The sequence below is a fragment of the Magnolia sinica genome, chromosome 10 (genome assembly GCF_029962835.1).
Source record: "Magnolia sinica isolate HGM2019 chromosome 10, MsV1, whole genome shotgun sequence".
Lineage (NCBI taxonomy): Eukaryota > Viridiplantae > Streptophyta > Magnoliopsida > Magnoliales > Magnoliaceae > Magnolia > Magnolia sinica.
This window is the reverse complement of record NC_080582.1, coordinates 10,007,913-10,032,355: the sequence shown is the minus strand read 5'-3', so window position 1 is coordinate 10,032,355 and position 24,443 is coordinate 10,007,913. Positions and strand designations below refer to the sequence as shown.

Genomic DNA, 24,443 nt, shown 5'->3' with positions numbered 1-24,443 from the left:
ACCCTCCAGTAGGGAGACCTCTCGTACTGGAGGGATGCGAATTAGCTGTTATGCGAGGAACATCTTAGTGGGCGTTACCATTACCCTGTGAGGCCCACCCTGATGAATATGTTCCATATCCATGCTGTCTATCTATTTTTTCAGATCATTTAAGGAAATTATACTAAAAATTAAGAATATTCAAATCTCCTATGGAAACACACCATTGGAAATAGTGGTGAATAACCATTAAAAGCTTTTGTAGGCCAAAAGAGTTTGGACCGATCTAATATCTATATTGTCCCTTCATCCAGTTCTTCTTGACATTATCAACGGATTAGATGGAAAATAAACATTACGGATCATCTTATAGTGGGCCTTGGGAAGTTTTTAATAGACAATATTCAGTTATCACTGTTTCTTGCAATGTGGTCCACATGAGATTTGGATATGGTTAATGTTATGCCCTTAGAATGGACTGGAAAAACGGGTAGATGGAGTGGATAAACAACATATCACCAGAGTGGGCCCTATGGTAGGGGTAACACCCACTAAGCTGTTTCTCGGGTAACACCTCATCCACGCCCCTCCATCGGGACTTCCTCTCAAGACGCGGTTTGGCGAGTGATGCTGCCACCAGCCAGGTAGCTAGTGGTTATTGCTCTGTGGACCTCACGAGGATGTATGTGTCTTATGTATGCTGTCCAATGAAGGCCAATGACGGGTTTCTAAGCCGAGTTGTTAGAGCATAGGGCTTATAGACCATCTAAGCAATTCTCCCGACACAAAGATTAGCCCCCGAGCTCGGTGGGAGAAGATTCGTCTCATTAAGAACATCTACAACACTGGCGAAGGATCATAAGGCATGGAGTTCGAGATCGAGTTCTCACACATTCCGTGCTAACCTTGACTGACCACCGCAAAGACATTACAAGCAACTCAGAGGGGATTATGCCCTGTATCTGGAAAAGGAGGGCATGACCTAATCTCGGCCAAAAATCACGCTGATTGAGACAAGCTTGGTGACATTTTGGGGAGTAGTTTCCTGTCTAAATAAAGATTCCCAGCATATCCCATTAAAACACGATGATTTCAAAACTGCCCAAAGATCCTATAAGTACAACTACCATAAATGAGAGGAGGAAAGCTCAACACTCTTTTTTTGTTTTTTTGTTAGCTTGTTAGTACACCCACTGTTAGTTCACACTTCACTGTTAGCCACCCCCCACTAGGGAATCGATACCAAGACCTCAGTGTTGAAACCGGGTTATCTTTCACTCAGTCTACCACTTTAGCTATGGACCAAGGTGTAAGGTAAGCTCAAAACTCCTATTTTAATCATTGATCCAAGTCTATCAACCTACCATAGGCATTAGAGTGTTTATGGCCAGTAACTACTGACACCCCTTTCTGTCCACATCTCCTTTGTCCTTTTAGGTTCATCGGAGGGCATACCTTCATAATAATTAATTGCATATATTAGCTCAAAATCTTGCAATGACATCATTTATCGTGCTTTGCCAGAGTATCAATGTTCTTTTCTTTCCTCCTAAGAGAAAGTGTGCTAATTCTCAACGGTGTCTAACAAATGGACCAACAAGTAGGAGTGATGTCTCAGCCATTAAGAAAAGAATTTTTATTTATTTATTTACGAATGACACTTAGCTCATGATGGCAAGAACATGTCACAATAAGTTGGTAAAATAACACAATAAGGCTAGCAATGCCCAATCTGAGTAGATTAACTCTTTATTTAGCTTAATACAAACGCCTCAGAAATTACTTAATATTGTTCTGCTCAATATGAACCCCATCAATGAGAAAAAGCCCCGTTTGTGGCACCAACATCGTGACGAGGCTCTCGGCAATCTCAGCATCGAGCTCCGCAACCAAGTTCGTTATTCCAAGCTTCAAGCTCAGCTTCTTCGCCGTACTGTCAGCTGTATTCCCATGTCCGTGCCCATGAGCCACAGTTATAAAGCTCCCAGAAAAGCCTCCAACGTCGGTAGAATTCTCAGGCGTGCTGATGTAGACATCGAACCAGGTGGAGCTTGTGTGTTCCGCCTCGATGCCATCGACGACCACGACCTCGACCGTCTTCTCTATGTCCGACTTATGACGGGATGAGTTGGGCCGTTTAACCAAGATGCGGATGGGGTATTCTGCAAGGGCCCTAGTCATGGACCCGAATTCTGCCAATCGAGCCTCGTTGGTTATGGGCTGGGGTATGGGAACTATGCATATAGCTTTCTTCCATTGGACAGACAGGTCAGCATATGAGTATCCGAGTTTAGTAATATCAAGTGCGTCCTTTACCTGTTTGGTAGACAATTGAGCAAACATCTGAGAGTTTGGTGCTGCTAGAATTCAAAAGAGAGGTTTGGTATTGCAATTGGATTGGTTGAGACTTTAGCCTTTACAAAGGGAAGGGGATTGGCTGGTATACCACACACCATCAACCTATCTGGTGTGGGTACCTGTCGTGCTCCACGAGAGATCAAAGTTATGTGGGCCCCACAATGATGTATTTATCATATCCACACTGTCCATTCATTTGGAAAGATCATTTTAGATCTTGATCCAAAAAATGAATCACATCGAAATCTCAAGTGGACCACACCACAAATAGTAGTGGAACAATGATTCTCATTATTAAAACATTCGTAGGGCCCACCATAATGTTTATTTTACATCCAATCCATTCAGGTGACAAAAACCTGGATGAATTGAAGAAACAATTATCATATTGATCCAAAATTTCTGTGACACCCAAAAGGGTTTCAATGGTACGTAGACATTCAATCCCCACTGCTTTTTACAGTGTGGTCCACTTGATTTTTGGATCTGTCTTATTTTTCTGCTCAAACTTTTGACTAGCTCACCAAGTGGACAAACGGTTTGGATATAACTCATACCTCAAGATGGGACCATAGAACTTGGTGACGTCAACACACCAGTCAGGTTGGTGGTGTCTCGTACACCGGCCAATCCGCTTCCTTTACAAAGCTGGGTCATCTTCCAATCATCCAAACTGTTTATATGTTGAGTCTGACTTTGTATTGTGGAAAGTGGACAAACAAAAGCTCTCAATTGAATTACTTCAATCTTTTGGTAATCTGGCTCTCTAGCATTAAATACGAACGGTCACTGTAACCTTTGCATCATCAAAGGGTTAAAGACTCCAAAGAGAATTCAGGTGGGCTTTTATGGACGATTAGCTGCTGACTGGTTTACCTGGTTTTGTGGGCCCCACCATGATCTATGTGCTGTATCCACACCGTCTATCCATTTTGAGAGACCATTTTAGGGCATGAACCAAAGAATGAGGTAGAATATCCAAAGCTTAAGTGGACCCCACCACAGAAAACAATGGGGATAGTGACGCCCACCGTTGAAATCTTCATAGGGCCCACCATGATGTTTGTTTGAGATCCAGCCTATCTATAAGTTAACAAAGACATGGATGAAGGGAAAACGTAAATACCAGCTTGATCGAAAACTTCTGTGGCGCCCAAGAAGTGTTTAATGGCAGGTGTTTAATCCCCACTGTTTCCTGTGGTGGGGTCCACTTGAGCTATGGATCTGCCTCATTCTTTGGTTCATACCCTAAAATGGTCTCTCAGAATGGATGGACAGTGTGGATACAGGACATAGATCATGGTGGGGCCCATAAAACCCGATGACATCACATCAGTAGCCAGATAGCTAATCTGCGTCCGGCTTTTATCAAAAGAGATGTGATTTTATCCAAAACTCGGCCGGGCCACACCACAGTAAATAGCGTGGGATGGAAACACCCGCACCATTTAAACCTTCACAAGGCACATCATCATTTTTATGTTCCGTACAACTCATTTATATGGATGAAAGAAAAACACAAATATCAGCTATATCCGGGGAACGGATTGGCTACTCCCCCTGCTACCAGCTCGGTGGCTGATGGTCGGTGCTCAGTGGGCCCCACCATGATATATGTGTTTCATCCATTCCATTCATCCATTTTTACAGATCATTTTAAGGCTTTAATCAAAAAATTTAGAGGTTTATAAATCTCAGGTGGACCACACCACAGGAAAACAATAGTGATTGGATATCCACCATTAAAATCCTCCTAAGGCCCACTGTACTGTTTATTTGACATCCAATCTGTTGATTAGGTCATACATGCCTGGATGAAGGGAAAAAACAAATATCAGCTTGATTCAAAACTTTTATGGCCCCCAAAAGGTTTTTAATGGTCGACACTCGTTCAACACTATTTCCTGTAATGTGGTCCAATTGAGATTGGGATATATCTAATTTTTGTTTTTGTATCATAAAATGATCTGGAAAAATAGATGAACGGCATGGATGAAACACATACATCATGGTGGGTCTCACAGAGCACCGACCACCAGCCATTGGCTGGTGGCAGGGGGAGTAGCCAATCCGTTTCCCTAGGCAGGGGGAGTAGTCAATCCGTTTCCCTATGTCTGAAACTTTTGTGGGCCTTGGTGAAGTTTCAATGGTCGGCGTTGAATCCCATTGTTTTACGCGGTGTGGCGTACTTGAATTTTGAATTTACCTTATTTTAAAGCTTACCTCATACATGAAATTAAAATAATAATAATAATAATAAATACATGAGGTGAAAAATTTGATGGACAGAGTAGATGTGATATGGACATCATTACACAAGTTAGAAATGAGAAAATTCAATGACTATTGTTTTAAACGGTTGTCAGTGAAAGTTAAACTTATTGCTTTTACTACGTATATCTAGCTTCTCAAATAGAAAATACCTGTCTGTCCCCACGTGATGGGGGCCATATCTGGCAGCCGGTTTTTAATACAGCGTGCTCATAATGTTAATGATAATGTGTACCAATTACAATGTACAATACACAATACATTGAAACAGTTTTTTCCAGTTTACCGCAAGCAAAGAAGGAGAGGCTCGTACTCCACTTTCAAAAACTAGCAAGTTTTTGCATACGTACAAAATCATAAGTGATTATATGGGAAAACCTCTGGATGAATGTATTATAATATTTTTAGGAAATAAGTATAATTGAATGATATGGATAGGTGTATAACTGTATTTATACTATAAATAATATAGTTGCATAACTGTATTTATATTTTAAGTTTTACACTCACCCACCCCCGAAAAAAGACCTTCACTACAGGTCTGGCCTCTCTGATAATAAAAAAGTTAGGCGCAAAATGCACAATTGGCCGTATATGCATTGGCCAACCGTCAGAACCAATGTAGAGCAGATCACACACACTTTTTTCGCAAAGATAGACTAGAGAAGGCTGGATTGGAGGCGGAAGTGATCAGGACTGTCAGAATCCTAAAACAAATGTATCTCACGAACCGGAATGAGTTATTCGATGTATCATGTATGATTTTGGGTAGGAGAAGCTACTTTAACCAACTAACCCGCTATATCAGGTTGGCCACACAAGATTTGTGAGTTTCGTCGAAAGTCTATTTTAATTTCATTTTTACTATTTATATTAAGTTTTAGTTCAGTCATAACTCTTGATCACATGAGTTTTAGGAGTCGTGCCCAACATTAAAAGGGCTTAGAAAAATTAGGAGAATAGCGTGGTTAGGCTAATTAGACACTTACTAGTTTTGAGAGAAAACCATAAAGTCAGTAGAAATCATAATGGTCTATAAACCAAAGAGTTGCTTTATCTGCTCAAATAAGCAGTCAAGTGCGAGAATCAGGCAACTTGAGGCCTTCCTTGGCTTCACACCTGCTCCTTCTCTAACATATCTGGGAGTTCCAATGGCAGTCGGGAGGCTCAAAGCGAGTGCCTTTAACCCTTTGGTAGATAGAGTTGTGGGTAAAATCAATGGGTGGAAGGTCCGTATTTTATCCTAGGCCGGGAGGATGGTCCTCGTGAAGAGCGTCTTGTCAGGTATTCCGGTGCACTCGATGGCGGCGGTTCATATTTCTTCTCGGGTGCTGAAATCAATAGAGAGGCATATGATAAATTTTTTTTGGGGCTGGTCAGAAGGTAAGTAGAAGTGTCGCTGGAGGAATTGGCACGCGTTGGCAAGGCCAAAAGATGAGGGGGGCATTGGGGTTAGAAAGATGGTGGAGATTATGAAAGCGTTCAGATGTAAGATGGCGTGGTACATAAAGTTTGGGCAGGAGGATATTGTTTACAAATCCTACATGGTTGTTAAGTACCATCTTGAGCGGAATTTTGCGGTTGCAAATCGGCCAAGGTGTTTAGCTTCCCCCCTATGGAAGAAAATCGATCCGAGAGCTTTTTCCGATGGTGGAGGCCCGAGTTTAGTGGCAAATAGGTGAGGGAGAGTGCAATTTCTGGAGGGCCAACTGGACTTCGCTAGGCCCTCTAGACCAGTTGGCGGAAGTAAAGGTACCTGAATGCTTGAAGGACCTGCAAGTGCGTCATGTGATCGGACCGTGTGGCCCCCTCCCCCACCCCCCCTCAGCTGCCTTCCTCCTTCTTCCTCAATGAGTTATAGATCATATCTTCCAGGAAGGCTATTGCTGTTCGGAAGGTGTAGACGCACCCTTTTGGCCGTTCACGAGTTCAGGTGCATTCTCAGTTAAATCAGCTTGGTCTTTGTGTAGGACTCCGAGCCCTGGGCGGAGCTGGTCTAGATGGGTGTGGCATGCAAAGCTGCCAACCAAAATCTTGCTTCTCGTCTGGAAGGTGCTGCATCACGCAGTCCCGGTAGATTGTGCAGTTCAGTCCAGAGGCGTTCACATCGCTTCCAGGTGTGTTTTCTGTGCTATTAATACAGCTCAGCCCCATAATATTGAGTCTCAGCTTCACCTGTTTGTCTATAGCAGCGTCGCTTAATCTGTTTGGCACACGGTGGGAAGTTGGGTGGGTTTTAGCGTAATGGAAGCGTTATCAGTTGAATCTCGGCTAATGTAGTGGTGGGCGGCGGTCTCATCCACGCGGAGCTACTCGGTGGTAAGTATGATCCTCCCCTGCATTGTCTTATGGGAGATATGGAAAGCGCGGAACGGGGCAATGTTTGATGGGCAGACTGTTTCCGCAGCTCGCGTTCTTGGCAGGATCAGATGGTGGATCGACTTGCTCAATTCGCCCAATGTTGCCAGCTATGGGACTGCGTCTGGGCGGACCGTCAATCAAAGGGGTGGGGCAGCCTCGATTTCTGGTTCTTCTCCTACAGTCCGTGTTGCATTGATTCGATGGGAGCAGCCAGCGCACGAATGGGTTAAAATAAACGCTGATGGCTCCTCCAGAGACAACCCGGGCAATTCGGGAGGTGGTGGTATCGGCAGAGGGGAGATGGGCAATTTTCTTTTTGCCTTTTCTGCTGGTTACGGGGTTGGCATAAACTCGACTGCAGAATTGTGGGCGGTGTATGAAGGACTACTTCTGGCTATACAAAGGGGTTATGAACAAATCATTTTGGAGTCTGATTCTAGGCAGGTTGTGGATATGCTCAATGGAGAAGCGAATCCTAGTTGGAAATGGAAGGCGTGGGTTAATAGGATCCTACAGATGCAAAGGAGAGGTCGTACCAGCTTTGTACATGTTCGGAGGGAAGGGAACTCGCCAGCGGATTTTTTTGCCTGGTTAGGGAGCGCTTCTTAAAGTAATGCTGAGTTCGACCGTCTTTCAGATCTTTCTCCTCAGGTTAGAGGCTCGGTGTTCCTCGATAAGGTTGGCTTAGGTTCTCCATTGACGGTTGGTTGATTTTTTTGGTTTTCTTTTGTATTTAGCATCTTTGTCCTGGTTGCCCCCTCGGTTTTATGTTTAGGTGTGCATCAGTGGTATACGTGGGCTTCTCCAAAAAAAGAGAAGATATGTCAAAAGTCCTGTCTAGGTCTCATGATAGGTGGGGCCCGCCCTTTTTGTTGCTGCCCCCCCCGAAGGTCTGTAATATTTTGTGAGTAATGAAATCATGGCATTAGTTAAAAAATTAAAAAATAAAAAAAATAATGGTCTAGAAACAGTAAGTTTATTACTTATAGTAAGTCAAGTTTTTAGGAGTGTGAGTTCCAATTTGATTATGAAACTTCTTCTTAGGTTTGATTAAATTTGTTTTTATCATCAATCAATTTATTTTCAAATTTTTTAGAATTTATTTCTATTTTCCTATTTTTCCTTGGTGGATTCGAGAAATCTCTACGAAGAGTCTATAGAAGCTCTGTGGATTCGTAGTAATTATCCCTCGAGGAAGACAATGATCTACCTCATCACATCCATCCCTGCGTCAAGAACTATCCATGTTCAAGGGCTTAACTTGGATGTATCACATATCCAACCTCACCCTAAAGGGGGTGAGTTTCACATTCCATTCAAGAAAGCAAGGATATATTACGACTCAATCTTTCAGTGCGACCATTGGAATGTGGTGAGAGGAACAGCCGGGCGGGGGACACTACTTACCTTGACTTTCACCAGCCCCCTGTTCTCGTCGTAGAAGACGAAGCTAGCATCTAGCCAGTCATGATTGTCAGTTTCGAAATCCGTCGTATTCATAAATTTGGTCCTGAAGATCTCCCACAGGCGATCCACATTCATGTGGTGCTGACGCAGGGATGAACGTGATGAGGATAACTACTCCGAATCCACGGAGCTTCTCTGGACTCCTCACAGAGACTTCTCGAATCCATGAGGAAAGAAAGCAGAAAATAGAAATAAATTCTAATAAATTCGAAATTGATTAATTGCTGAATAAAAATGAGTTCACAACCCTTTAAATAGGGGTACCAAGCAATGGGAAAGAAATTAGAATCAAACTACAACTCAAACTCTTAGAATCCGCGACTTACTATAGATAGTAAACTTACTATTTATAGACGGTCGTGATGTCTACTAGTGCGCAAGGTTTTCGGCCAAAAATAGTAAGTGTCCTATTTGGCTTCACCAAACCGTTCTCCTAATTATTCTAAGCTCTTTTCACGTTGGGCGCAACTCCTAAAGCCCGACGGATGAAGAGTTATAATCAAACTAAAACTTACTATTTATAGTAAAAATGAAATTAAAACAGGGAAACGACCGTCGATCCAGGGGTTTTTCGTAATTCCAGGCTGCGTAACCCGGCGTAGCAGGGTTGGTTGGCTTCAGTAGCTCATTCTACCCCAAAATCATATATTTTACGTCAGATAACTCATTCCGGATTGCAAGATACGCCCGATTTAAGGTTCGATGGTCTGGATCACTTCTGTCGTCGACCAGGCCTTTTCTGATCCATCTTGGCCATGTAACTGTCCGCGACCCGCTCTACATCAGGTGCGCATAGAAGAGGGGGTCCCGCGCTGCTGTGATGAAGTTACCCATATCGAATTAGGGTGATTCGTACTTCCCCGCCCAATTATGTACAACATTGTGCAACTGCTCCAGCGAACCGGGAACAGCGCTCCTGATCTGCCCTGCTACGGGTGTTTCTCCAATAAACAGCTTAGGATCCTTCGCTCCCTCGTTGAAGATTGCCCGCAAATAACAAAGGTTCCTCGCTATCACTTTGTCTTTTGGATAGGTGCTTTTACATTCCTTCAAGCTATAATTTAGATCCACATAGTTTCCCGCACGTGCATGGTCGGCACATATTTCGTCTAAGAGCGGAGTCTCATCATAGATTCTAGGAAACTCCATACCATCTGGATGATCGTAGTCCCAGTAAGGAAGTGCAAGGCTTTCATCGCCCATCAGTTTCCCTAAGATCCTCTCGAAGAAGTGGATGTACCATCGGTGGCACGGCAAAAAGATAGAGCTGTAGTGGACTTGCAATGACACGTTATTGCGCTTGTCCAAGGAAACCTTGTCGAACCCCACCTGGTCGTAGGCCCCGCTGCAGAAGGCGCGGTGTATATTCGCCTGCTGCACGAAGTTCCATGGGTCGGTTCCTCCAAGATTCTTCATCCTGGAGATAGCTGATTTCAAGTCGGACAACTCACCGTCGGACATGTCACGAGCTGGCTTTCTCTTGCGGTGGGTGGTAAATGAGGGGATTTGGTAGTCTGGAATCTCTTTTGGTTTCAGACTCAGTACACCGAAAGCGTAAGGCAGGCAACAGGGATAAAGCGCGTCACCACCATCATCATCGATGGAAGAGTTGCACTTGGATAGATCTGGAGGGCCTATTGGCTTCGCGTCGGCCTTTTCATCATGAATGAGGCCCGGAGTCATTCCATACAGCCCCCCACCTAAACCGATGAGCATGTTTCTCCTGTCCATCTTGATCAGAGGCGATTCCTCACCGTTCTTATCAGCGCTACTCCTAATACCGAGGCTGCTGAGCCTCCATTGTCTCTGGCAAGTGGTGGCCCGGCGTTGAGCATTTCGAGAAGAGTAGGAAGTTTTGGAGGCGAGAGAGGGTGCAGAGGAAGTGCTTGAAAGCAAAGTAGACATTATCATTGAGGCCATGGACATGTGACGCAGGGATGAACGTGATGAGGATAACTACTCTGAATCCACGGAGCTTCTCTGGACTCCTCACAGAGACTTCTCGAATCCACGAGGAAAGAAAGCAGAAAATAGAAATAAATTCTAATAAATTCGAAATTGATTAATTGATGAATAAAAACGAGTTCACAACCCTTTAAATAGGGGTACCAAGCAATGGGAAAGAAATTAGAATCAAACTACAACTCAAACTCCTAGAATCCGCGACTTACTATAAATAGTAAACTTACTATTTATAAACGGTCGTGATGTCTACTAGTGCGCAAGGTTTTCGGCCAAAAATAGTAAGTGTCCTATTTGGCTTCACCAAACCGTTCTCTTAATTATTCTAAGCTCTTTTCACGTTGGGCGCAACTTCTAAAGCCCGACGGATGAAGAGTTATAATCAAACTAAAACTTACTATTTATAGTAAAAACGAAATTAAAACAAGGAAAGGACCGTCGATGCAGCGGTTTTTCACAATTCTGGGCTGCGCAACCCGGCGTAGTGGGTTGGTTGGCTTCAGTACCTCGTTCTACCCCAAAATCATATATTTTACGTCAGATAACTCATCCCGGATTGTAACATACGCCCGATTTAAGGTTCGATGGTCTGGATCACTTCTGTCATCGACTGGGCCTTTTCTGATCCATCTTGGCCATGTAACTGTCCGCGACCCGCTCTACATCAGTCTCCTCCACTTCAAAAGAACTCGTCCTCGAGTTCTCGTCATGCTCTGGTTCATGATACTCGGTCAGGTCCGCGACATTGAAAGTCTGTGAGATTGCCATGTCATCTGGAAGATCAACAATATAAGCGTTGTCATTGATCTTTTGGATGATTGGGACGGGTCCAATCTTCTTATTTTTCAACTTGTTGTACGTCCCGGTCGGAAATCTCTCTTTGCGCAGATGGACCATAACGCGGTCGCCCACCTCGAACACTTTTTGTCGCCGATGCTTGTCCGCTTGTTCCTTATACTTCTCGTTCGAGGCATGTAGCTTGGTCTGCACTTCTGCATGGATGCCCATGATCTTGTCTGCCATATGTTCTGCTGCAATGCTCGTGCCCGGGTGCTTGGGTAGAGGGACCAAGTCAAGTGTGTGGCGAGGCACTCGTCCGTAGATAATCTGGAACGGTGATCTCCCTGTCGAGCGGTTCACCATGTTGTTGAATGCAAACTCTGCTTGGGACAAGGACAAATCCCACTGCTTCGGTTTTTCTCCTGAAATACAGCGAAGGAGGTTTCCCAATGTGCGATTCACAACTTCGGTCTGCCCATTAGTCTGTGGGTGGTAAGCACTGTTGAATTGAAGTCATGTATCGAATCGATTCCATAAAGTCCGCTAAAAGTGGCTAAGGAACTTCGTGTTACGATCGAAAGTAATGGTCTTGGGGACCCCGTGTAGCTGTACGACCTCCCTAAAAAATAGATTCGCTACGTGTGTTGCATCGAGGCTCTTCTTGCATGGAATAAAGTGTGTTATCTTGGAGAAACGATCTACCACCACGAACACCGAATCCATGCCGCGTTGTGTTCATGGGAGACCAAGCACGAAGTCCATTGATAAATCCTCCCAAGGACCGTCAGGCACAGGTAATGGGGTGTAGAGGCCCGTATTCTGAGATTGCCCCTTGGAGGTCTGACAAACATGACAACGTTGTACGACTTTTCCCACATCGCGTACTAATTGCGGCCAGTAATACCGCTCTTCCACAAGAGCTCGCGTCTTGTCTCGCCCAAGGTGTCCACCGAGGCCACCTCCATGTAGCTCCTGAATAATCTGCTCCCTTAGAGAACTTTGGGGGATGCACAATCGATTCCCTTTGAAGAGAAAATCGTCCTGTATATGAAGGTCACTGGGGTGACCTTCTTGGCACTTCATCCAAGAATCTTTGAAGTCCTCATCCTCGGCATACAGCTCCTTGAGACAGTTGAAGCCGACCACCTCATTGCTCATTGTAATAAGCACTGAAGCACGACGGCTAAGTGCATCAGCCACCTTGTTCTGCTGCCCTGACTTATGCTTTAGAACGAACGTGAATTCCTGTAAAAACGCAACCCATCTAGCATGCACATGATTCACGTTAGTCTGACTATTAATAAACTTTAATGCTTGATGGTCAGTGTACAAAACAAACTCTCTTTGAATCAGATAATGCCGCCAATGTCGCATCGCCTGAACAACTGCGTACAACTCAAGCTCATAAGTCAACCACTTCTTTCAGGCTTCACTGAGCTTCTCACTGTAGAAGGCTACCGGCCTACCTTTCTGTGATAATACTCCTCCAATTTCAACGTATGAAGCATCACACTCAACTTCAAACAATTTGTCGAAATTAGGAAGCACCAAGACCGGTGTTGTAGACAAACGATGCTTGATCTCATAAAAGCTCTTATCAGCTTTATCGGTCCACTGGAACGGTCATTTTTTCATGCAATCTGTTATAGGCGCAACTATAGTACTAAAATCTCGCACAAATCGACGATAGAAAGTCGCCAACCTGTGAAAACTCCTCACCTCATGAATGTTTGTAGGGATCGGCCATTCCCTAATAGCTCGCACCTTTTCATCGTCCACACGAATGCCTGTGGACGTTACAACAAATCCTAGAAACAATAGGCTGTCAGTTAAAAAACTACATTTCTTCAAGTTGAGGTACAACTTGTTAATTTGTAGGACCTGTAGCACCTGCCTGAGATGTTTCCTATGCTCCGCCTCATCCTGGCTATATATCAATATGTCATCAAAATATACTACCACAAATCGGCCAGTGAACGGTTTTAGAACTTGATTCATTAAACGCATAAAAGTACTTGGTGCGTTCGATAGGCCGAAGGGCATGACCAGCCACTCATACAACCCTTCCTTGGTCTTGAATGCCGTTTTCCACTCATCACCTGGTCGAATACGAATCTGATGGTACCCGCTCCTTAGATCTAGTTTAGAGAACACCTTGGCCCCTTCTAACATATCGAGCATGTCGTCTAACCGTAGTATTGGGAATCGATATTTGATGGTAATTTTATTGATTGCTCGGCTGTTGACACACATGCGCCAGCTTCCATCTTTTTTTCGCGTCAATAATGCTGGTACGGCACATGGGCTCATGCCCTCTTTCAAGAGACCCTTACGGATCAATTCCTTCACTTGCCCCTGAACTATCTCACACTCCTTCGAACTCATCCGATAATGAGGGCGATTGGGCAGGCTAGCCCCAGGGACGAGGTCTATGTGATGTTGTATGTCCCTCATGGGGGGCAATCCATCAGGTAAATCCTCAGGCCAGACTTCTTTAAATTCGTTTAGCAACAGTCTTAAACTTGGAGGAATGTTTGAGGTTCCTCTTCCTCGCCCTTCACTACTACGGCGTATACCTCGCCAGTTTCCTCGGATTCCTCCATGAAATCCCGAATGGTCAAGAGAGAACTCCCCTCCACTTTAGAGGCTTCAGGGTGGTTCTCTGGTGCCATAGGGGCAAGGATTATTTTTCGACTATTCTTGACGAATACGTAGACATTTTCTCGTCCCTGATGGGTCGCATCACGGTCCGACTACCTGGGTCGACCGAGTAACATATGATAAGCTTCCATATCGACCACGTCACAAAGTATTTGATCCTTATAATTTTTACCAATTGAAAATGAGATAGTGCATTGTTCAGTTACCTTGGTCTCATTCACCTTTTTTATCCAGCCAATTGAGTATGGGGAAGGATGTTTCATCGTCGGTAGCCGCAACTTGTCCACCATTACTCTCGAGACGATGTTTTCGCTACTACCACTGTCTATGATCACATCACAGACCTTTCCGTTGACGGTGCACCGAGTACGAAATATATTGTGTCGCTGTGGATGTAATTCCTTTCGTGGGGCATACAGTAATCGCCTCACAACTAGAAATTCGCCACGATCCTCGCCCGTCACTTCATCGCCACCTGCTATTTCTTCAGTGGTTTGTTCATGTTCATCAAAGTGATGGTCTTCTTCTGCGGCCTCATCTTCAGTGCCCCCTTCGTTTATAGTCAAGTGCGCTGCGGGACGTTGAGGACAAGTGTTTGATAAGTGGCCTGGTTGGCCACAGCGGTAACAATTGTTCGACCTTGGCCGAGTATAAGGATTTGGAATCCTACTCGGACCCGCTGTTGTGGGTGCTGCACGTTGAGGTCTGGATGAGCCGCTCCCCGTATCACGGTTTGCGGTTGTAGGAAGTTGAGGTACTGGATCTTTTCCTCATGGCAGCACTGGATCCTGCGTGGGACCCGTCATGGGGGGTCGATTTGAAGGATATGGACGAGCAGGAGCTCTTGCAAGTTGTGTTTCTGCCCTACCCGCCAATTGAACTGCTTCATCCACGGTCCCGACTGGGTACATCTGAACTCGGTCCTGAATTATCGGTCGCAACCCACCTATAAATCGTGCCACCTTCTGTGACTCAGATTCTGACAGATCGTTTCGTGTAGTCTTCAGTGTAATCTGTGACAGTTTGATTTTCTTGTCTGCAATTTTGATATTGCTAGAATAATATCTACTCATAATCACTGGGGAGAAATCGTGATCGAAGAAGACGTCTCATCCGTGGCCATGATGAGATGGGCGCCTTGTTCTGGCGGGCTCGTGAGAGTTGTAATTGTTCCCACCATGCAGAAGCACCAGATTTTAATTTAAACGCTACCAATTTTACCCTTTTATGATCTGGCACGTCCATATAATTAAAATATCTCTCTACTTTGGCTAGTCAATCGAGAAAATCTTCTATACGTAATAAACCGTTAAAACTAGGAAGTTTAGCATTACCTCGATAGTCTCTTTCAGCACGATTTAGATGATCACCTCTATGGATTGGTCGTCAAGCAAAACCCTTATTAAGGTCCTCGTCGCTAGAACTTGAATCATCTGGTGTAGCCCTACGGTTTGCCACTGGTAGTGCTTTACGAAAATCGGGGTTGTGTCGTACAACAACCACGGGTGGTGAAGCACCACCTAGGGCTCGGGGCGGAAGTAGCGTATCCGCAAGACGGTCGAGAATTGCCTGCAGCCCTTACATGGTCAACTGACTCTCCCGGTAGAAAGCTTCCATTCTTTTCGAAAGATAACGAATCCTTGTATCACCGTCCACGGGATTTTGATTCATACCTTCGTTGTTTGCCATTGGCCTAAGAAAAATCCTCGCTTTGATACCAATTGACGTAGGGATGAACGTGATGAGGATAACTACTCCGAATCCATGGAGCTTCTCTGGACTCCTCACAGAGACTTCTCGAATCCACGAGGAAAGAAAGCAGAAAATAGAAATAAATTCTAATAAATTCAAAATTGATTAATTGATGAATAAAAACGAGTTCACAACCCTTTAAATAGGGGTACCAAGCAATGGGAAAGAAATTAGAATCAAACTACAACTCAAACTCCTAGAATCCGCGACTTACTATAAATAGTAAACTTACTATTTATAGACGGTCGTGATGTCTACTAGTGCGCAAGGTTTTCGGCCAAAAATAGTAAGTGTCCTATTTGGCTTCACCAAACTGTTCTCCTAATTATTCTAAGCTCTTTTCACGTTGGGTGCAACTCCTAAAGCCCGACGGATGAAGAGTTATAATCAAACTAAAACTTACTATTTATAGTAAAAACGAAATTAAAACAGGGAAACGACCGTCGATCCAGGGTTTTTTCACAATTTCGGGCTGCGCAACCCGGCGTAGTGGGGTTGGTTGGCTTCAGTAGCTCGTTCTACCCCAAAATCATATATTTTACGTCAGATAACTCATTCCGGATTGCAAGATACGCCCGATTTAAGGTTCGATGGTCTGGATCACTTCTGTCGTCGACCAGGCCTTTTCTGATCCATCTTGGCCATGTAACTGTCCGCGACCTGCTCTACATCAACATGGGTATAGATTAGGGTAAGGATTTTGGGGTGTGGGTGTGGTATGAATTGGGAGGGAGAGGAGGTATTTATAGATTTCTATAGAGTTTTCTCTCATCTCCCTCCTCCAATGGCTACTTTCCGTTGTCAAAATGTTTGTTTTAAATGTGTTGCTGCTCTCCCTTCTTTAGATGGTTTCCATTGCATCCCCATCCTCCCGTTTAATAAAAAGGTCCGGCTGGATGTGTATGAGATCAAATGGTTCGGCGGCTTCAGTGGCCCCCACCATGATGTTTATGTGAAATCCACCACGACCATCAAATTCTTCATCTAATGATAGGACATGGTCCCAAAAATCACTCCCATTTCATGATTCACGTGGACTACATGATTGAACACTGTCAACAGAGATACGATGGCCCTCCAAACTCTTTTCCGTGGTATGGCCCCATGAATTACATATGACCCTGATTTTTAGCCCCAGGACTAAAATTTAGTCTGCAATCTGATAGTTGGAATGGAGTTTGTCAAGGATGTAAATCACCATAACAACTGTTTATTTGGTGTGGCCCACTTATATCACAAGTCAGCTTGAGGTTTTTTGTCTCTTTACTTAAAATGGGATTACGTATGTAATAGTCGGAGTAGATTTTACATACACAACATGGTGGGGCCCGCTAATAATCATATCCCAGTTTAGTTGTACAATAAACAAAAGCATTATGCTTGTGATTATCTCTACAATCTTTACGACTGAGATGAAAAACATGTAAAGGTCATATTTCAAGAATCAAATAGTATATTTCAGTGTACAAACAATCCAACTACAGCGGTACCAGTGTCTTAAATCAAACGTTAGAGAGTTTCCCATTCACATAGGTAGCAAGTCCCACCGTACTTTGCTGGCATGTATCAGACCATTTGTTTAGGGTCTTCAGAGAACCCATGTGAGGCCTACCAGATCTCCCTAATTGTTCCTTTTATTGTCCAGTCTTATGCTAGCAATAAGTGTGACTTTTGCCGCATATAGAAGGGCCCATTAATTTGGACCGTTCGGATTTACCTTTGCATTATTATCTTCCATGCCTTTCTCGGTTTAAAGGCAAATTCACTACTTTCAATGTTATTTCCATTAAATGAAGTGTGGGTCACCCACCGGATTGCCCGTCAAACCATTTTGTCATGTATTATGTGAGTGTCGATGAGAGCCTTTCATGCGGTGGGACCCAAGTGGAGATTCCCTAGCTGAAAATAAAGGATGCCCATCAATCGCGTGGTCCAAACATTTGGGGAAGAAATTTGTGAATATTAAAAAGATAACAACGGGTTTACTATGAGCAATCAGATTTGTGAATGTAAAAAATAATAACAACGGGTTTACGATGAGCGGATTGCTTTTGTACATGTCCCAGATCAATGGCTCAAATTAAACCATCTAAATCACCTACTTCATTTGGGATGCTAGTTCTCAAAATTCCAACAAATGGACCAAACAAACAGGAGTGTCATCTCAGCCATTATTTTTTTGTACGAATGACACTTAAGCTCAGAACTTCAAATCATGGTTGACTCTAAGCTCATGATGGCGAGAACATGTCACGGTAAGAAGTTGGTAAAATAAAACAACAAGGCTAGCAATGCCCAATGACACACAAACAAGCACTGGTATGAGTAGATTAACTCTTTATTTAACTTATTACAAACGTCTCATAAATTACTTAATTTCGTACTGCTCAATATGAATCCCATCGATGAGAAAACGCCCCGTTCGTGGCACCAACGTCACTGCGAGGCTCTCGGCGGTCTCAGCATGGAGCTCTGCAACCAAGTTCGTTATTCCAAGCTTCAGGGTCAGCTTCTTCGCATTACTGTCAGCTGTCTTCCCATGTTCATGCCCATGAGACACAGTTATAAAGCTCCCAGCAAAGTATCCAACGTTAGGGGAATACTTAGACGTATTGATGTAGACATCGAACCGGGTGGAGACTGGATGTACCACCTCGAAGCCGTCGACGATAATGACCTCAACCGTCTTCTCTATTTCAGACATCTGACGGGATGACTTGGGCCGTTTGACGAATCCGCGGATGGGGGAATTCTTCAGCGCGGATGGGGGATTCTTCAAAGGCCCTAGGCATGGACCGGAATTCTTTCAGTCGTGCCTCCTCGAACATGGCCTGAGTTAGGGTCACCGTGCATTTAACGTCCTTCCATTGGACAGACATGTCATCGTATGAGTATCCGAGTTTTTCAATATTAAGTGCGTCCCTTGCCTGTTTGGTAGACAAGTGAGCACACATCTGAGAATTAACTACTGCCAGAATTCAAAAGAGAGGTTTGGTATTGCAATTGGATTGGTTGTGACTTTAGCCTTTACATGATGAGTCTCACTTTGTATTGTGGAAAGTGGACAAACAAAAGCTCTTAATTGAATTACTTCAATCCTTTGATAATTTGGCTCTCTAGCTTTAAACATGAACGGTCACTGTAACCTTTGCATTATCAAAGGGTTAAAGACTCCAAAGAGAATTCAGGTGGGATTTTATGGATGCATGGGGATTAACTACTGACTAGTTCACCAGGTTTTGTGGGGCCCACCATGATCTATGCGCGGTATCCACACCATCTATCTATTTTGAGAGACCATTTTAGTACATGAACCAATGAATGAGGTGGATCCAAAGCTCAAGTGGACCCCACCACAGAAAACAGTGGGGATAGTGACACTCATAGTTGAAATCTTCGTAGGGCCACCATGATGTTTGTTTGAGATCAAGCCTATCTATAAGTTAACAAAGACATGGATGAAGGGAAAACACAAATGTTAGCTTGATCGAAAAATTCTATGGCCCTTAAGAAGTTTTTAATGGTAGGTGTTCAATCTCCACTGTGTTATGTGGTGGGGTCCACTTGAGCTTTAAATCTACCTCATTATTTGGCTCATGCCCTAAAATGGTCTCTCCAAATGGATGGATAGTGTGGATACAACACATAGATCATGGTGAGCCCATAAAAACCTGGTGACAATAGCTAAATTGGCTACTGAACTAGTCATTGCCTTATTTTTTGGCTCACATCGTACCACAAGGTGGCAAAATTAATTGACACAGTGGAGGGAACTCAGTGGCAGACGCCCTGGCTAGGATGGCTAGCGAAGGAAGCCCAAATAGATTGTTTGCTACTTGCCCCGCTCTTCTGAGGCTAGTGCAGGGTGCTCTCACCTTGGATAATGCTGGCATAGGGGCCATCAGGAGAGAGTAAAAGGAGCAGTTTTTTCTGGTTCTCTTCTGGGATTAAGGGGGCCTCTCTGTCTTGTTCTGTTAGTGCTTTCAGATTTTTTTTTATTTTTTTATTTTTTATTTTTTTATTTTTTATTTTTTTTTTTTTTTTGTGCAGCTAGAGTTATATGATGGGAGTGGTCAGCTCTTTTTTTTTGCTGGGACCCTCCTGAAAGGCTGTAAATTCCAGTTAGTAATGAAATTTTTGAGGTTTTTGAAAAAATAAAAAATAAATTAAAAAATTGAAACAGTCGATGCGACGAGGACATTGCTGTAGGCACCTTCTAATTCTCAGTTACACAAGTTAAAAAGGGAGAAAATTCAATGGCTGGTTTTTCTAAATGGTTATCAGTATAGTCAAACTTGTAGCTTTTCCCACCGTATATCTAAAGAATCCGGCCGGATCCTTATCCCAAATAGGAAAAATCTGTTTGTTGCAATCTGATTGGCCACATCATTGCAGACTGCATTTAATACAGCAGTAATGACAATGTTAGTGATAATGTGGACCAATCATAATGCAGGTTTTTCCTATTTACAACAAGTAGGGGATACGGATTCATATCTAAAAGGTTAGCACTCTACTTGCAAAAACTTCCTAGTTTTTGCATGCTTAGAAAATCACAAGTGGTCATATGGGAAAATCCCCAAAAGAATGTATTATAATATTTTTAGGAAATCAATATAATTGAATGATATGGATAAGTGTATAACCGTATTTAAACTATAAATAATATAGTTGCATAACAGTATTTATACTATAAGTTTTACACCCACCCACCCAAAAAAAAAAAAAAAACCTTCCCTACGAGTCCGGTCTCTCTAATACTTAAAAAGGCATGATGCAAAATGCACAATTGGCCCCATATGTGTTGTTCAGTTTTTTTTTTTTTTAATAAAGATTGATCTTTATTGAAAAAGAAAAGAGCTATACAGGCCTTTGGGCAGGCTCCAACAAAAAGATACGGAGCCCACCTATCATATACCGGACTGCACACTGAACAAGACACGGATAGAAACGGAAAACAGCAAGAAGGAAAAAATAGACTCAAACTTTGAGAGTCCCCAAACCTGCCTTATCAAGAAGGAGGGAGCCCCTGATTCGCCTGGACAAGTCCAAGGAGAGGTGAAAGAATGAGTTTGGGCAGCCATCACTTGCCTCTCTAGCAAGCGCATCCACCACTGCGTTTCCCTCACGGAATATGTGGATGAAGGAGATGTTAAGGGAACGGCTTAGGTGGTGGGATAGCCCCCATCCGGTACCATATATTCCAAGGACAATGCCCAGAAGGGGCCGCTGCAGCATCGATTATTGTCTTCGAGTCAGATTCAACTTCAATGTTGGAGAAGCCCAATTTACCACAAAGGAGGATGCCATCAAGCATCGCCTGTGCTTCCGTGGTTGTGTTCATCGCAATCCCATAATATCTATGAAACACGAAAATAAAATGACCTTGAGAGTCCCTACAGACCCCCCGCCGCCACTCTCACCTGGGTTCCCTCGAGAGGAGCCATCAATGTTCAATTTAACACACCCGGGGCAAGGTCTTCGCCAAATAACTAGCCGAGGCCGGGCAGACGACTCGGCAGGGGCGGGATCGTGCACGAGGGAGCCCAAATCAGAAATCACAACAAGGGAAGAATAGACGCTGGCTGGCTGAGGGCTACCCAATTCCTGTAACTACAATGAGACTCGGGCTATAATCCTGTGAGCAGACATTCTTATGCCTTCGTAGCGGGATGCGTTCCGACTTTGCCATAATTCCCAACAAATAAGAGCAGGAGTCAAACCAAGAAGAAGCTTCCGGCGAGGAGAGAGAGGCCCTTGAGACACAGAGTTGTTCAGTTAGCAGAACTGATGTAGAGCGGGTCACAGAGGCTTTCTTGACAAAGATGGACTAGAGAAGGCTCAATCGAAGGTGGAAGTGACTAGGACCATCAGAACTAGTTTCTATTTATAGTAAGTTTTAGTTGAGTCATAAATTTTGATCCTATGAGTTTTAGGAGTTGTACCAAACATGAAAAGGGCTTAGAAAAATTAAGAAAATAATGTGGTTAGGTCAAATTGGACACTTACTATTTTTGGCCGAGAATCATGAAGTCTAGTAGAAATCATGACCATTTGTATTGACTATTTATAGTAATTTACATTTTTAGGGCGTTTGAGTTGGAGTTTGATTTGAAAGTTCCTAGGTTTTATATCACTATTTAAAAGATTGTAAATTCATTTTTATCATTAATCAATTTATTTTTGAAATATTTATTAGAATTTATTTCTATTTTTCTACTTTCCCTTGTGAATTTGAAAAATCTTTGTGAGGAGTCCAGAGAAGCTACGTGAATTTGGAGTAATTATCCCTGAGGAAGAAGGTGATCGACCTCATCACGTCCATCCCTGGGTCAAAAACATCCATACTCATGGCCTTGACTTTAAGTATCACAGTTCCAACCTCACCCTAAAGGGGGTGAGTTTCACATTCCATTCAAGAAAGCAAGGATATATTACGACTCAATCTTTCAGTGCGACCATTGGAATGTGGTGAGAGGAACAGCCGGGCAGGGGGACAATACTTACCTTGACTTTCACCACCCTCCTGTTCTCGTCGTAGAAGATGAAGCTGGCCTCCAGCCAGTCAGGGTTGTGGGTTTTGAAATCCGGCATTTTCATAAATTGGGTCCTGAAGATCTCCCACAGGCGATCCACATTCGTGTGGGTGCGCATAGAAGAGAGGGTCCCGTGCTGCTGTGATGAAGTTACCCATATCGAAATTGGGTGATTCGCACTTCCCCACCCACTGATGTAGAACGATGTGCAAGTTCTCCAGTGAACCGGCAACAGCGCTCCCCTGCCCTGCTTCGGGCCTTTCTCCAATAAACAGCTTTGGATCATTCGCTCCCTCTTTGAAGATTCTCTGCAAATAACAAAGGTTCCCCTCCACCAGTTTGTCTATTGAATCGGGGGGTGTATACTTCTTCAAGCTATAACGTAGATTCACTTAGTTTTCTACATGTTTTCCTGCACGTGCATGGTGATCGCGTTTTTCGTCTAAGAGGGGAGGCACGTCATAGATTTCAGGGAATACCATACCATCCCGGTGATCATAGTCCCAGTAAGGAAGCGCAAAGCTTTCGTCCCCAATCAGTTTCCCTAAGATCCTCTCGAAGAAGTAGATGTACCATCGGTGCCACGGCAAAAAGAGCTGGAGTGGACTTGCAATTGCACGTTATTGCATCTGTCCAAGGAAACCTTGTCGAACCCCACCTGGTCGTAGGCCCCGTTGCAGAAAGCGCAGTGTATATTCGCCTGCTGCACGAAGCTCCATGGGTCGGCTACCCCAAGATCCTTCATCTTGGAGAAAGCCAACACCAATTTGATCACCTCATTGACAGACATTTTACGGGCTGGTTTTCTCTGCCGGAGGGTGGTAAATGAGGGGATTTGATAGTCTGGAATCTCTTCTGGTTTCAGTACACCGAAAGCGTAAGGCGGGCAGCAGGGATAAAGCGCGTCACCATCGATGGAAGAGTTGCACTTGGATAGATCTGGGGGGCCTATTGGCTCCGCGTCGGCCTTTTGATCATGAATGAGGCCCAGAGTCGTTCCATACAGCCCCCCGCCTAAACCGATGAACATGTTTTGAATGTCCATCTTGATCAGAGGCGAATCCTCACCGTTCTGATCACCGCTACTCCTAATACGGAGGCTGCCGAGCCTCCATTGTCTATGGCAAGTGGTGGGCCGGCGTTGAGCATTTCGAGAAGAGTAGAAGTTTTGGAGGTGAGAGAGGGTGCAGAGGAAGCGCTTGCAAGCAAAGAAGACATCATCATTGAGGCCATGGACATGGGCGTAGATTAGGGTAAGGATTTTGGGGTGTGGGTGTGGTATGAATTGGGAGGGAGAGGAGGTATTTATAGAGATTAACTGTGACCCTGGATCCGGATGGAGTCCGGATACTCTTCATTTACCTGTTTTCTCTTCGAAACAGACACGTAATTAATTGTGACCCTGGATCCGGATGGAGTCCGGATACTCTTCGTTTACCTGTTTTCTCTTCGAAACAGACACGTAATTAATTGTGACCCTGGATCCGGATGGAGTCCGGATACTCTTCAAAGTCAGTGATGATGTCAGTTACTGATGATGGGTCCCAGGGTCCCAATCACATTGCAGCGACCAGTAAAACTCTACTCGTGGCAAGGATCCGGATTCATCTGCGGATTAGGCAGTGGGGAGACCCGGGTAACACACACACACCCTTTCCGTGGGACCCACATTGATGATGTGCTGTATATCCACGCCGTCCATCCTTTTTTCCAGCCCATTTTAAGAAATCGTCTCAAAAGTTTAAGCAAATCCAAATCTAAGATGGACCACACCACATGAAATAATATTGAGTGAACTCCTATTATGAAAAACTTCTTGAGGCCAACGTAATGTATATTTGACATCCTACCTGTTTATCAGGTCAAGCAGAACCAGACGAGGGGAAAAAAGATAAGCTTGATCCAAAACTTTTGTGGCTTATAAATTTTTTTTTTTTAATGATCATTCGCATCTGTTTTGAGTGATGTGGTCCACTTGAGACTTGGATCTTCTTAATTTTTGGGATCGCATACTTAAATGACCTGGAAAAACGGATAGACAGTCTGGATATACAAAAAAGTTCACCAAGGTGGCCCGAGTCCGGATCCTCTGTCTACCTCCCGCAACCTCATTGGTCCACCTGTACAGACTGCCACGTGGGCAGTTTTTATTTAAAAAAATAAATAAAATTTCCATCCGAGCTTCCTAATGGCAATGGCAGCCACTAATGGTGCTTTCCATTTTCGTTCTCCAGAGATTTTTACAAGAGATTTCTTCTCTCGTCTGTGGATTCTAATTTCAAATTCCTTCTTTTACTGATGGAGTCAATCAAAGCT

At 43.9% G+C, this 24,443-nt stretch overlaps 2 protein-coding genes across 2 annotated transcripts; both read right to left on the bottom strand.

Annotated features, from left to right (window-relative positions):
* Positions 1–1,682: 1,682 nt before the first annotated feature.
* On the bottom strand, positions 1,683–22,741 carry LOC131257940 (polyphenol oxidase A1, chloroplastic-like). Its single transcript, XM_058258913.1, has 2 exons — positions 22,099–22,741; positions 1,683–2,295 (listed from the first exon to the last, which is right to left on the bottom strand). The coding sequence occupies exons 1-2, from the start codon at positions 22,411–22,413 to the stop codon at positions 1,759–1,761; spliced, it is 852 nt and encodes a 283-aa protein (XP_058114896.1). The 5' UTR covers positions 22,414–22,741; the 3' UTR covers positions 1,683–1,758.
* LOC131217331 (polyphenol oxidase, chloroplastic-like) lies at positions 22,672–23,172 on the bottom strand. Its single transcript, XM_058212243.1, has one exon. The coding sequence runs from the start codon at positions 23,170–23,172 to the stop codon at positions 22,672–22,674; it is 501 nt and encodes a 166-aa protein (XP_058068226.1).
* Between the last annotated feature and the right edge of the window lie 1,271 nt (positions 23,173–24,443).

Coding starts and splice junctions, on each gene's coding strand:
- LOC131257940 (XM_058258913.1), bottom strand. CDS start 22,413: ATGATCCAAAGCTGTTTATTGGAGAAAGGCCCGAAGCAGGGCAGGGGA. Junction 2,296..22,098: donor GGAGGGTGGTGAAAGTCAAG/GTAAGTATTGTC, acceptor TCTACCAAACAG/GTAAAGGACGCACTTGATAT.
- LOC131217331 (XM_058212243.1), bottom strand. CDS start 23,172: ATGGACATTCAAAACATGTTCATCGGTTTAGGCGGGGGGCTGTATGGA.